Source organism: Mauremys reevesii, linkage group 8, assembly GCF_016161935.1.
Source record: "Mauremys reevesii isolate NIE-2019 linkage group 8, ASM1616193v1, whole genome shotgun sequence".
Lineage (NCBI taxonomy): Eukaryota > Metazoa > Chordata > Testudines > Geoemydidae > Mauremys > Mauremys reevesii.
In genome coordinates, this window is record NC_052630.1 from 41,275,050 (window position 1) to 41,289,861 (window position 14,812).

Genomic DNA, 14,812 nt, shown 5'->3' on the forward strand with positions numbered 1-14,812 from the left:
TTCTCACAGCCCTCCATTAGCCGGGGCAGAACGGCACTGTCAGACACTGCTGGCCTTCGCGCCCCAGTGGGGTCTCTGCACTACCTGGCACCTGTACATTGCTTTGGGGGGGCCTCCATCTCCGGAGGGGGGCAGCCCGCTCCCTGTGCAAGCCACAAAACACCTGCAGGACAAGAGCATGACTGGAGGCCATGGCCTGCCCTCAGCAGGAGTCCCGAGCACAGAGCCTCTCCCCGCCAGCTGCGGTGTACCTGGGCCACCCATGTCCTCACTGTCACCATCCTCCTGCCCGTCCGCGTCCTGCTGGGTGTGCTGCAGGCTCAGCTTGTGGCAGACCTCGAAGGCCTGCCCCACGGTGCGGACGATGCGCATGGCCTGGCTCTGGGGCAGAGGAGAGAGGAGCTGTGATGATGGGCTGTAGGGATCGCGCACTAAACCGCTGAAGTTGCTGACAGCATGGGAGGCTTTGCTGGCCAGAACCCCAAGGAGCATCCTGAGGCTGAGCCGGAGCCCTGGATGGCTCAAGGGCCAGGGCTCTGCAAAGAGCTGCATCCCAGCACCCCCTAGTCCATGCACAAAGGGAGAGCTCTGATCTACCTTGGGGCCCTGTGGCATCATGGTCTCTAAGGCTCTGAAACAGAGAGGCTCCTAGGAACATGACAAACTTTCAGCCCTGAGTGCTACCTCTAGGGAAGCTGCACTGGAGTTGGCAACATTGCGTGATTTCTGTCTCGAATGCCTCTGGCCCTCGCTGCACAGCTCTGCCCTCCACACAGTTCAGATCATGCCTCAACTGGCCTCTGGCCTTAGCTGGCGTTTGTCCAGCTTCGGCTCCAGGTGTCGTTTTAAGCACTTCGCCCCTTGCTTGGTGAGTGCCAACTCCCAGATGTCAAGGATATCTAGCAGGGAGGTTAAATATCACACAGTTCCCGGTGCAGCCCCAAAGCGTGATCCACTGCTGCCCAACCCGTCTCAGTGAGGGGCCCCACGTTGGTGCACAGAGCGGGGTGAGGGGGGAGCAGCTGGGGGCTTTTCCCAGCTGCCCTGACAGGAAGGGGAGAGGAGGGGAGCGGTGATGGCCACAGCTCTCTGAGAACAGCAGGCCGGGGCAGTGTGGTCCTGCCCTAAGGGGTCTTGCAGCCACATCAGCCTCATGCCTTGAGTTCCTGCCCATCCAAACCAGCCAGTGTGGCCAGTCCCTTCAAGACCTGGGGAAAGGCAGCTCTCCCAGAGCACAGCCCAAGCCTTGCAGCTCCTGTGTGACAGAGATAGCTTGGCTGCCCACTGTGCCCTCTGACCCATCAGTCACAGCATTAGCACTCCGCCAGGCCCGCGGTGAATTGCGTCAGGTGCTGGGAGGGGAGAGAAGCAGTGAGGAGACGGGGGATGGCTTTGTAGCTCAGGGCCGGCTCTAGGTTTTTTGCCGCCCCAAGCCAAAAAAAACAAAAAACAAAAAAAACCCCAAACCCTCTGAGAGTGCAACTGCTGAAGCTGGAATGCTGACCCAAGGACATACTTGGTTTGCTGATGCCTAGAGACAGTCCTGTTGCAACCGAGGCCAGGCAAATCTGCTGAGCCCAGGGGTGTGGTACCAAGAACCCCCCATTGCAGTGAGAGGACCCTACTGGCTCTGCCCAGCGCACGATGGGACAATGGCTGTGGGGAGGCTGGGCAGCTCCTTGCTGGCCAGTCCCAGAGGTGGTGGCTAGAAGGCTCTGTACAGCAGGGTGTGTGAGGAAGGGGCTAAGCGCTGCTGGCCTTACCGTGCCTCCAAGGCAAGGCACACCGGGAGCTTCCGGAGCTCTGCCTTGCCACAGGCTGGTGGTGGCGCTGGAGGAAGAATCCAGGAGCTCCGGGGTATCCAAGAAACAGCCATTTCCCAGGACCTCCCCATAGGCACAGCACGTTTGAGTCAGCAGCATGGCCACCCTGCACCCTCACAGAGACCCCGCATCCCCACAGCCCCGCCGCAGGTACCTTCTTCTTGGACTTGAAGACGTTACACCTGAAGACATTGCTGGAGCCGTCTCTGGCGATGTAGCTGAAGATCTTCAGGTCCTGGGAGTCGTGGGACACGTAGAATATCCTGCATGGAGAGAGGGGAGGGACGTCTGCATTGCAAGCCCCATCTGTGGCGCTCAGCGGGCTGGAAGGCCTCACTCATGCTGCTTGTGGGGCAGGTGCTCGCAGTACTCATGGCCGAGCCAATCCACAGTTCAATGGTGAGCACAGCCTGCCCATGCTCCTAACTCTTTCCACTACCCCATCAGCACCGGCACCGTGCTGGCTGGGGGGGCCACAAAGCAGCCAGTAGAGCAGCTGGGACTGGCCGGCAGCTCATCAGTGACTCATGGGTGACTGGGCCCCACAGACCCTCACAGTGAAAGGGAATGGGCCACCAAATTGGGTGGACACCTGCTGTCCTCCCTAGTCACGTTTCCTCCTGCTTCCCCACACCTGGCCCTGCCAGTGCCCCCCACTTGGCCAGCAGCACCCTGTTAGCCCAGCCCCGCCCCTACAGGGCTCTGCCCCCTGGACAGTAGCTCCCGCTAGCCCAGCCCTGCCCCCATAGGGCTCTGCCCCCCTGGCCAGCAGCACCCTGTTAGCCCAGCCCTGCCCCCACATGGCTCTGCTCCCCACATGGCCAGCAGCACCTGCTAGCCAGCCCTGCCCCCACATGGCTCTGCCCCCCACCTGGCCAGCAGCACCTGATAGCCAGTCCTGCCCCCACAAGTCTCTGCCCCTGGCCAGCAGCACCTGCTAGTCCAGCTCTGCCCCCCTGGCCAGGAGCACCCGCTAGGCCAGCCCTGCCAGTGCAGCTTCAGTGATGGGGTGTAATGGGGAGGAAGCCCCTGAGGGCCTCCCCGCTGGGCCAGAAGACAGATTTGGGACATATGCCCTTCAGGAGCTCTCCAAAGCAGCCAGCTCCCTGGGTGAGCTGAGTTGGGCAATGACGGTGGCCAGTGGGGGAAGGCAAGAGGCTGGCACAGAGCATGTGCCTTGGCTGCTGGCAGCGCATGGAGCCCTGCCCTTCCCTCCCACTGCAGAAGCTCCATGTATCAGCCATAAGGCCCAGTGGGCCTAAGGTCTGCTGGGATCCAGGGCCGCGCTGCTCTGCTCCCCTGCCCCAGGTTTGGAGGAGCACCAGCGGGCGGCTCTAATCCCTGCCAGAGAATGGTTTTCCCTCAAAGCAGCTCATTCGCAGGGGCTCAGTGACTCCTGGCCTGGCTCCGATTCGGCTGCCTGTCTGGGGGGGGGCCCTTGGGGGCCCTAAAATTCCAGCACTTGCACTGCAGATGATCCCCTTCTGGGTTCTGTGTACGGGGCCCAGTGGGCTGTGTGTCAGAGCCAGCACCCCCAGGGCAGTGGCTGGGCAGCATCACATCCCAGGGGAGTTCCAGGCACCTCCAGGGCGCTGGCTGGGCTGTGTGAGAGCCCAGGGCAGCTCCAGGCACCCCCGGGTCACTGGCTGGGCAAGGTCACAGCCCAGGGGAGCCACATGCCACCTTGAGGGGCTCTTACCTGTAGATGGGATCCTGCATCACCAGTATTTTGCTCTCGTCCCAGGTCCATTCCTTTTTCTGCAATGAAGGCAGCTGTAAATGAGGATGTTAGGTGCTGTCCATAGCTCATCAGCACAGTGCAGTACAGGGCCCTCTAAATCTTGCCTTCCTTCTACATTTGACCTCCCTGCCCCTTCTTTACAATGCTTGACCTGGGCCTACTTCCATTCTGCCCAGGCATCACTCCTGTCCTCCGCAATTGCCTTCTCTCCTGCGTTCTGCCCCTCTGACTCTGATGGCAGGTGCCAGGGGAGTTGTAGGCATCCCTTTCTTGCCAGTAGGTGTAGATATTTACCCTCTTTGTCCACAGGGGTAGACTGGGGGTGTTGCTGTCTAGCCCTTTTGGAAGCTGCGTGGACTACCAAAGAGTTGGGTGTGGGGTGAGAAAACAAAAACTCAGCCCCTTTTGCCAGCACATAAGAATATTTTTCTGCCCTGTTGGGGGTGGGAACGCAGATAGTGGGGGGGGGGGGGTGCCAAACAGCTCTACCTGGCTCAATTATAGCCTCATGAACAGGGAGCACTATTTTCTTGGATCCAGCTAGGTGGAGGATATTGAGAGTTTGTGCTGGGATTCCTGAACCTCTTCCAGAAGAATCTGAAGCTCACTAGCAACTCTATGAAGAAGATCCTGGAACTGCCTGACATCATCGGCGGAGGAGAGAGACATGGGGTTACCGCGTTATCTGGAGATGATGATGACAGTTTTGCAGGTTCCGGTGGAACCACTGGATCCAATAAGTCTTCCTCTTCCTCTACTCTCTAGCAGACCAGATTCTCTGCAGAGGGGTACTGATTCCAGGGCTCCAATATGGCCAGGAGGAAGGATCAAAAGGGGGATGCGGAGGCCTCCATTTCATGGGGTACCAGCAACGCTGAGCTAAATGCTGAGGTTCATCTCAAGGTAGTGTAAGTCTTTTCAGTGGCTGGAGGGAAGCTGTAACTTGAGGAAGAGGGATAGCTCAGTGGTTTGTGCACTAGCCTGCTAAACTTAGGGTTGTGAGCTCAATCCTTGAGGGGGCCATTTAGGGATCTAGGGCAAAAATCCATCTGGGGATTAGCCCTGCTTTGAGTAGGGGGTTGGACTAGATAACATCCTGAGGTCCCTTCCAGCCCTGATGTTATATGAAGAACCAGATGATAAACTTTTTTCTCCGAGCTGTTGACTCCCCAGATGGTATTCTGACATCACTAGACAGGAATGGACCAGATGGAGGGTATTCCAGATCTGGGAACGTGGAGGGGAACAGGATTCAGTTCTCCCCAGAGTAAGAGGGGCTTTCTCTGTCCAGACCATCAGAACTGGAGAGAGTGCTGACGAGGATGGTGCCACGGGCAGGTGGTGAACAGTCTTCATTGGGGCTGAGGGACCCAAAGTTTGGGAGGTGCCGAGGGTCACAGTACCAATGGGTCATGCTGCAGCACTGACAGAGCTCAATGTTTATGGACTTTCCTGTCAAGCCTCTGGGACTCTTGGGCTGAGGTGCTGGGCTTGCTCAGAGCCACATCCAACTTCTCTGAAGTGGGTTTCAGGCATATGAGAGTGCTTCCTGGGCTCCTGAGAAGATCCTGCCAGGACTCTATGGCAGTAGATTCTCTGCCACCAGTGTCGGATATAACAGCAAAGAGCTTGGCTTGTTTAGCCTAACCAAACAAAGGCTGAGGGAGATAGAATTGCTCTCTATAAATCTATCAGAGGGATAAAGACCAGGGAGGGAGAGGAATTTTTTAAGTTAAGTGCCAATGTGGACACAAGACCAAATGGATATAAACCGGCCATCAACAAGTTTAGGCTTGAAATTAGATGATGGTTTCTACCCATCAGAGAAGTGAAGTTCTGGAACAGCTTTCCAAGGGGAGCAGTGGGGGCAAAAAACCTAACTAGCTTCAAGACTGAGCTTGATAAGTGTATGGAGGGGATGGTCTGATGGGACTGCCTAGTGACTGCTAGCAGCAAATAGCTCCAGTTGCCAGAGATGGGGCACTAGATGGGGAGGGCTTGGAGTTACTACAAAGAATTCTTTCCCAGGTGTCTTTCCTGCATGCTCAGGGTCTAACTGATCGCCATATTTGGGGTCGGGAAGGAATTTCTCCCCAAGTCAGATTGGCTGAAAATGGTTTTTTTTAACCTTCCTTCGCAGCTTGGGGCACGAGTCACGGGCAGGTTTAAACTAGTTTAAATGGTGGATTCTCTGTAACTTGAAGCCTTTAAACCATGATTTGAGGATTCAGTAACTCAGCCAGAAGTTACGGGCCTATTGAAAGAGTGGGTGAGGTTCTGTGGCCTGAAATGTGCAGGAGGTTGACTAGATGATCATGATGGTCCCTTCTGACAGTAAAGTCTATGAGCAGGAGACTCGCTCCTTGCTGAGTCTGAGAACTCCCTAGGCTAACAGGGAGTTTCACAAGCGAATTCTCCAGGTGAAGGAGGAGCAAATACAACACGCTTGGGGTAAGTGGCTGTCTGTAGTGTGTGTTTGTATTTGGGGGTTACTTGCTGTGTGCTGAGCTTGTTTGGTTGTTTGTTTGTTTGAGGGACTGTGTGCTGTGGCTGGCAGTTGGAAGCTGTGAGCTTCCAAGTAAGGTTTGAAAGCTAGAAGCCTCTGTTAATTGGCTGAGCCTTAGTCAGTGGGCGGGGCTATCAAGAAGGCCAGGGCTTTATAAAGCAGTGCACAAGCGACCAGGGGCTGCTAATAGGGAGTTTTGCAAGGGGAGTGGGAAGGGAGCAAGGCTTCACTTGCTGTTCTTTAAAACCTGTAAACTAAACTACATTCAAAACTTCTTGATTTAAACAAAACCTTTCATTTACTAGGTAGCTGCAGGAGACAATGCAGGCAGAAGCCCTGCAGCACAGTGGAGGCTATCCAGTTTATTGCACTGAGTGCAGCATGTCTGATTACCTGCTCTATGGGCAGGTGGCATATGTGTGCATTCGGTGCAAGGAGCTCCTGGCCCTCAGAGAGCACGTACGGGCTTTGGAAGCCAGGGTGGTGGAACTGGAGGAGCTAAGGGAGGCAGAGAGGTATGTTGATGAGGCTTTCCGGGACACTGTAGAATTGTCCCAGCTCCGGTAAGACAGCCCTATAGCTGTTGAGGAGGTTGAAAGGCCCAGGGAAGCAGAGCAGTCAACAGGAGCAGAGGGAAACCTTCCCACAGTTGGGACCCTCCTTCCAGATGGTGTTAGGGTATCCTCTCGCACTGAGGTTACCTCTCCAGAGGAGGGAACTCCAGTTACTAGGAAAAGGCAGGTGTTAGTAATGGGAGATTCAATCATTAGAAACATAGATAGCTGGGTTTGTGATGACCGGGAGAACTGTATGGTGACTATATGGTTGCAGATCTCTTGAGGCATCTGGATAGACTTATATGTAGTGCTGGGGAGGAGCCGGTGGTCGTGGTACATGTAGGTACCAATGAAATAGGGAAGGGTAGGAGAGACGTCCTGGAGGCCAAATGTAGGCTGCTAGGGAAGAGACTGAAATCCAGGACCTCTATGGTGGCATTCTCAAAAATGCTCCCAGTTCCATGCGCAGGGCCAGGTAGGCAGGCAGAGCTTCAGAGTCTCAATGCGTGGATGAGACGATGGTGGAGAGAGGAGGGGTTTAGATTAATTAGGAGCTGGGGAAACTTTTGGGATGGGGGGAGCCTATACAGGAGAGATGGGCTTCACCTAAACCAAAGTGGAACCAGACTGCTGGCACTGAACATGAAAAAGGTTGCAGAGCAGTTTTTAAACTAGGAGATGGGGGGAAAGCCAACTGCTGCAGAGGAGCATGTGGATAGGACAGAGACTTCTCTTAGAGGAGAGTCTACTGATAGAGATTCTCTAGGTTATAGTCAGGAGCAGAGGATGGAAGAGGATAATGTAAGGGCCAGATCAGATGAGAAACATTCACATAAAGAATCAGACACATCAGAAAAGGGCATACAAATAAATATTGACAAGTTTTTAAAGTGCTTGTACACAAATGCTAGCAGTCTAAATAATAAGATGGGTGAACTAGAGTGCCTTGTGATAAAGGAGGATATTGATATAATAGGCATCACAGAGACCTGGTGGACTGAGGACAATCAATGGGACACAATCATTCAGGGGTACAAAATATATCGGAAGGACAGAACAGGTCGTGCAGGGTGGGGGGGAGTGGCACTATATGTGAAAGAAAATGTAGAATCAAATGAAGTAAAACTCTTAAGTGAATCCACATGTTCCATAGAATCTCTGTGGATAGTAATTTCATGCTCTAATAAGAATATAACATTAGGGATCTATTATCGACCACCTGATCAGGACAGTGATAGTGATGACGAAATGCTAAGAGAAATTAGAGAGGCTATCAAAATAAAGAACTCAATTATAGTGGGGGCTTTCAATTATCCCCATATTGACTGTGAACATGTCACCTCAGGACGAAATGCAGAGACAAAATTTCTCGATACTTTAAATGACTGCTTCTTGAAGCAGCTGGTACGGGAACCCACAAGGGGAGAGGGAACTCTCGATTTAGTCCTGAGTGGAGCGGCAGGAGCTGGTCCAAGAGGTAAGTATAACAGGACTGCTTGGAAATAGTGACCATAATATAATAACATTTAACATCCTTGTGGTGGAAAGAACATCTCAACAGCCCAACGTTGTGGCATTTAATTTTAAAAAGGGGAACTATGCAAAAATGAAGGGGTTAGTTAAACAGAAATTAAAAGGTACAGTGACTAAAGTGAAATCCCTGCAAGCTGCATGGATGCTTTTTAAAGACACAATAATTAGAGGCCCAACTTAAATGTATACTCCAAATTAAGAAACACAGTAAAAGAACTAAAAAAGAGCCACCATGGCTTAACAACCATGTAAAAGAAGCAGTGAGAGATAAAAAGGCATCTTTTAAAAAGTGGAAGTCAAATCCTAGTGAGGTATATAGAAAGGAGCATAAACACTGCCAAATTAAGTATAAAAATGTAATAAGAAAAGCCAAAGAGGAGTTTGAGGAACAGGTAGCCAAAATCTCCAAAGGTAATAACAAAATGTTTTTTAAGTACATCAGAAGCAGGAAGCCTGCTAAACAACCAGTGGGGCCCCTGGATGATCAAGATACAAAAGGAGCGCTTAAAGACGATAAAGTAATTGCGGAGAAACTAAATGGATTCTTTGCTTCAGTCTTCATGGCTGAGGATGTTAGGGAGATTCCCAAACCTGAGCTGGCTTTTGTAGGTGACAAATCTGAGGAACTGTCACAGATTGAAGTGTCACTAGAGGAGGTTTTGGAATTAATTGATAAACTTAACATTAAAAAGTCACCGGGACCAGATGGCATTCACCCAAGAGTTCTGAAAGAACTTAAATGTAAAGTTGCGGAACTATTAACTATGGTTTGTAACCTGTCCTTTAAATCAGCTTCTGTACCCAATGACTGGAAGATAGCTAATGTAAAGCTAATATTTAAAAAGAGCTCTAGAGGTGATCCTGGCAATTACAGACCAGTAAGTCTAACGTCAGTACCAGGCAAATTAGTTGAAACAATAGTAAAGAATGAAATTGTCAGACACATAGAACATAAATTGTTGGGCAAAAGTCAACATGGCTTCTGTAAAGGGAAATCATGTCTTACTAATCTATTAGAGTTCTTTGAAAGGGTCAACAAACGTGGATAAGGGGGATCCAGTGTATACTTAGATTTCCAGAAAGCCTTTGACAAGGTCCCTCACCAAAGGCTCTTACGTAAATTAAGTTGTCATGGGATAAAAAGGAAGGTCCTTTCATGGATTGAGAACTGGTTAAAAGACAGGGAACAAAGGTTAGGAATTAATGGTAAATTCTCAGAATGGAGAGGGGTAACTAGTGGTGTTCCCCAAGGGTCAGTCCTAGGACCAATCCTACTCAACGTATTCATAAATGATCTGGAGAAAGGGGTAAACAGTGAGGTGGCGAAGTTTGCAGATGATACTAAACTGCTCAAGATAGTTAAGACCAAAGCAGACTGTGAAGAACTTCAAAAAGATCTCACAAAACTAAGTGATTGGGCAACAAAATGGCAAATGAAATTTAATGTGGATAAATGTAAAGTAATGCACATTGGAAAATATAACCCCAACTATACATACAATATGATGGGGGGCTAATTTAGCTACAACGAGTCAGGAAAAAGATCTTGGAGTCATCGTGGATAGTTCTCTGAAGATGTCCACGCAGTGTGCAGAGGCAGTCAAAAAAGCAAACAGGATGTTAGGAATCATTAAAAAGGGGATAGAGAATAAAACGGAGAATATATTATTACCCTTATATAAATCGATGGTACGCCCACATCTTGAATACTGCATACAGATGCGGTCTCCTCATCTCAAAAAAGATATACTGGCACTAGACAAGGTTCAGAGAAGGGCAACGAAAATTATTAGGGGTTTGGAACGGGTCCCATATGAGGAGAGATTAAAGAGGCTAGGACTTTTCAGCTTGGGAAAGAGGAGACTAAGGGGGGATATGGTAGAGGTATATAAAATCATGAGTGATGTGGAGAAAGTGGATAAGGAAAAGTTATTTACTTATTCCCATAATACAAGAACTAGGGGCCACCAAATGAAATGAATGGGCAGCAGGTTTAAAACAAATAAAAGGAAGTTCTTCACGCAGCGCGCAGTCAACTTGTGGAACTCCTTCTCTGAGGAGGTTGTGAAGGCTAGGACTATAACAGCGTTTAAAAGAGAACTGGATAAATTCATGGAGGTTAAGTCCATTAATGGCTATTAGCCAGTATGGGTAAGGAATGGTGTCCCTAGCCTCTGTTTGTCAGAGGGTGGAGATGGATGGCAGGAGAGAGATCACTTGATCATTGCCTGTTAGGTTCACTCCCTCTGGGGCACCTGGCATTGGCCACTGTTGGTAAACAGGATACTGGGCTCGATGGACCTTTGGTCTGACCCAGTACGGCCGTTCTTATGTTCTTATGAGTCAGGTGAGGTTCCCCGGCCTGGATCCGATTGTGATCTCATGGCTGTTTCCATGAAGCGTTTTCAGAGGCAGAGTTCCCACCCCTCTCGGGTAGGGCTGGGGAAAGGGCAGCAGATGCTGCACCTTGCTGCAATGTGAGCTTCCCCGAGGAACTATGGGCAGCATTGATGGCCATCGCTGATCAAGAAGGATCATGCGCAGGAAAAGACGGTTACTCACCGTAGTAACTGTTGTTCTTCGAGATGTGTTGCTCCTATCCATTCCAATTTAGGTGTGCGCGCCGCGCGTGCACGGCTCTCCGGAACATTTTTACCCTAGCAACTCTGGCGGGCCGGCTGGCGCCCCCTGGAGTGGCGCCTCTATGGCGCCTGTTATATACCCCAGCCGGCCCGTCCGCTCCTCAGTTCCTTCTTGCCGGCTACTCCGACAGTGGGGAAGGAGGGCGGGTCTGGAATGGATAGGAGCAACACATCTCGAAGAACAACAGTTACTACGGTGAGTAACCGTCTTTTCTTCTTCGAGTGATTGCTCCTATGCATTCCAATTTAGGTGATTCCCAAGCCTTACCTAGGCGGTGGGGTCGGAGTGAGACGTGGCCGAGTGTAGGACTGCTGAGCCGAAGGCTGCATCATCTCGAGACTGTTGCACCAACGCGTAGTGGGAAGCGAAGGTGTGTACCGAAGACCAGGTGGCCGCCCTACAGATGTCCTGGATGGGGACATGGGCCAGGAAGGCGGCCGAAGAAGCGTGCGCTCTGGTCGAATGAGCGGTGAGGCGGCATGGGGGGACGCGAGCAAGCTCGTAGCACGTTCGTATACATGACGTCACCCAGGATGAAATCCGCTGCAAGGATACCGGCTCGCCTTTCATGCGATCGGCGATTGCCACAAACAGCTGGGTCGAACGCCGGAAGGGCTTCGTCCGGTCGATGTAGAAAGCGAGGGCCCTGCGGACGTCCAGGGTGTGGAGCTGCTGCTCACGAGGTGAGGCGTGCGGCTTCGGGAAGAAGACCGGGAGGAAGATCTCCTGGTTGAGGTGGAAGGCCGACACCACCTTGGGGAGGAAGGCCGGGTGCGGTCGAAGCTGCACCTTATCCGCATGGAAGACGGTATACGGGGGCCCGGCCGTCAGGGCGCGGAGTTCCGAGACTCGTCTGGCGGATGTGATTGCCACGAGGAAGGCCGTCTTCCAGGTGAGATAAAGCAGAGAGCACGTGGCCAGGGGCTCGAAGGGTGGTCCCATCATCTGGGCCAGAACCAGGTTCAAATCCCAGGTCGGGGCAGGACGACGTACCGGCGGGTACAGACGGTCTAGACCTTTAAGGAAGCGGGCAACCATCGGGTGAGAGAAGACAGACCGACCTCCGATGGCGGGCCGAAAGGCCGACAGAGCCGCCAGGTGCACCTTCAGGGAAGAGATCGCAAGACCTTGACCTTTCAGGTACCAGAGGTAGTCGAGGATGGTCGAGATGGGGACCAAGAATGGGTTAAGACCTCGCTGGTCGCACCAGAGTGCGAAGCGTTTCCACTTCGCGAGGTAGGTAGAGCGCGTTGAAGGCTTTCTACTTTCGAGCAGGACTTGCTGCACCGCCGACGAACAACCCCTCTCTGCGTCGGTCAACCACTCAGGAACCAAGCTGTAAGATGCAGCGACTGCAGGTTCGGGTGACAAAGCCTGCCGAGGTCCTGAGTGATGAGGTCCGGCCATAACGGAAGGGGAATGGGATCCCGAACTGACAGCTCGAGCAGCAGGGTGTACCAGTGCTGTCTCGGCCAGGCCGGAGCGACGAGTATTACGCGGGCCCTGTCCCTCCGAAGCTTGAGTAACACTCGGTGTACGAGTGGAAACGGGGGAAACGCGTAGAGGAGGGGACCCGTCCACGTCAGGAGGAACGCATCTGAGAGGGAGCCCGGAGCTCGACCTTGGTACGAGCAGAACCTGTTGCACTTCCTGTTGACCCTGGAGGCGAACAGGTCTATCTGGGGAAACCCCCACCTCTGGAAGATTGTGTAAGCCACATCCGGGCGAAGGGACCACTCGTGGGAGGCGAACGACCTGCTGAGATGGTCGGCCAACGTGTTCTGCACCCCCGGCAGAAAAAACGCTTCGAGGCGAATCGAGTGGGTCACGCAAAGGTCCCATAGGAGCATCGCTTCTCTGCAGAGCAGGGAGGATCGGGCTCTGCCCTGCTTGTTCACGTAAAACATTGCTGTAGTGTTGTCCATGTACACCGCTACAGAGCGGTCCTGCAGGTGGGCCCGAAAGGCGAGACACGCCAAGCGGATCGCTCTCAACTCCCGGACGTTGATGTGGAGGGAGAGTTCCTGGGCCGACCAGAGACCTTGGGTGTGCAGGTCGCCTATGTGAGCACCCCAGCCGAGCGCCGAGGCGTCTGTGGTCAGGGTGACCGACGGGCGAGGAGGGCGGAACGGGACCCCTGCGCAGACAACCTCTGGATCCAGCCACCAGGTGAGCGTCTGGAGAGTGGGTTTCGTAACCGTAACCACCATGTCTATGGGGTCGCGGTGGGGGTGGTACACCGATGACAGCCACATCTGGAACGGGCGAAGCCGCAGCCCTGCGTTCGCGGTCACAAATGTGCACGCCGCCATGTGACCCAGCAGGCGCAGGCAGGATCGCACCGTCGTTGACGGGAAGGCCTGCAGGGCCCGTATGAGCGAGACCATCGTCTCGTGCCGAGGACGAGGGAGGCAGGCTCTGGCTAAATCGGAGTCGAGCACCACTCCTATGAACTCCACCCTTTGTGCTGGAGTCAGGCTGGACTTCTCGGCATTGATAAGCAGGCCTAGTGAACGGAACAGATACCGTATTTCGGTCACCTGAGCTGCTACCAGTTCTTGGGAACGACCACGAATCAGCCAGTCGTCGAGATACGGGTACACATGTATCCGACGACGGCGGAGGGCTGCGGCCACGACTGCCATACACTTGGTGAACACCCTCGGTGCGGTGGAGAGGCCGAAGGGCAGTACCGCAAACTGGTAGTGAGCTTTGTTGACCACGAAGCGCAGGTAGCGTCTGTGGGGGGGGTAAATTGCCACATGAAAGTATGCATCCTTCATGTCGAGGGCGGCAAACCAGTCTCCCGGATCCAAGGAAGGAATGATGGTCCCCAGGGTCACCATACGAAACCTGAGCTTGCACAGGTGTCTGAGCTCCCGGAGGTCCAAGATGGGACGAAGACCTCCTTTCGCCTTGGGGATGAGAAAGTATCTGGAATAGAATCCCCTGCCCCGCCTGCTGCGAGGCACCTCCTCTATAGCACCCACGCTCAACAGAGTCTGGACCTCTTGTAAGAGGACTTGCTCGTGAGAGGGGTCCCTGAAGAGGGACGGGGAAGGTGGGTGGGAGGGAGGGGGCGAAACAAACTGCAGGCGGTAGCCATGCTGGATGGTGTTGAGGACCCAGCTGTCCGATGTTATAGAGCACCACGCCTGGAGGAAGCGGGAAAGGCGATTTGAAAATAATAGGGATGGATCCTGGGGGGAGAGTGGTGGGCCGTCCTCGGGCGTCCCATCAAAAGGCCGGTTTTGGGGCTTGAGGGGCCTTGGAGGGGCCTTGGTTCTGGTTACGCCTACCCCCCGACGGCCTGCGGCGGTAGGGGGCCATCCGGCGATTGTTAAATGGCCTAGACCTGGCCTGGGTGAAGGGCTGGTAGGGCTGCTGCCGGAACAGCCGTCTCTGGGTGGCCGGCGTGTGCATGCCCAAAGTACGGATAGCAATCCTCCCATCCTTCAGAATCTGAATTCTCGAGTCCGTCTTCTCTGAGAAGAGACCCTGTGTATCGAAGGGGAGGTCCTGGAGGGTGTATTGTACCTCCGGCGGCAAGGTGGAGGATTGCAGCCACGCAATGCGCCGCATGGTTATCCCGGAAGCCATAGTTCTGGCTCCCGAGTCAGCGGAGTCCAAGGCTGCCCGAATCAATGTCCGGGAGGCTGTCCTGCCCTCGTCCAGGAGCACAGAGAACTCCCTGCGTGAGGCCTGCGGGGTCAGCTCCAAAAATTTCCCCAGGCACCCTAAGATGTTGAAAGTGTACCGGGAAAGGAGCGCCATCTGGTTGGCTATGCGGAGCTGAAGGCCACCCGCTGAATAGATTTTTCGCCCCAACAGGTCCATGCGCCGTGACTCCTTCGATTTTGGCGCAGCGGCCGGCTGTCCATGCCTCTCCCGGTCATTCACCGACTGGACCACTAGAGAGTCCGGGGTTGGGTGCACATAGAAGTACTCGTACCCTTTGGGCGGGACAGAGTATTTTCTCTCCACCCCTCGCGCCGTGGGGGGGACTGAG

At 53.5% G+C, this 14,812-nt stretch overlaps 1 protein-coding gene across 5 annotated transcripts in view; it reads right to left on the reverse strand.

The window, feature by feature from the left end:
• Positions 1–14,812, reverse strand: part of LOC120370684 (carboxyl-terminal PDZ ligand of neuronal nitric oxide synthase protein-like) — a 174,216-nt gene that overhangs the window by 53,873 nt on the left and 105,531 nt on the right. For 3 of the 5 annotated variants that reach the window (XM_039485737.1, XM_039485736.1, XM_039485740.1), the window contains exons 4-6: positions 3,523–3,596; positions 1,978–2,086; positions 252–381 (exon numbers count right to left, since the gene is read on the reverse strand). In XM_039485737.1, the coding sequence (XP_039341671.1) occupies positions 252–381; positions 1,978–2,086; positions 3,523–3,596 (313 nt within the window). The remainder of the gene's footprint in view (positions 1–251; positions 382–1,977; positions 2,087–3,522; positions 3,597–14,812) is intronic. The other 2 variants (XM_039485739.1, XM_039485738.1) reach the window with 1 other exon arrangement.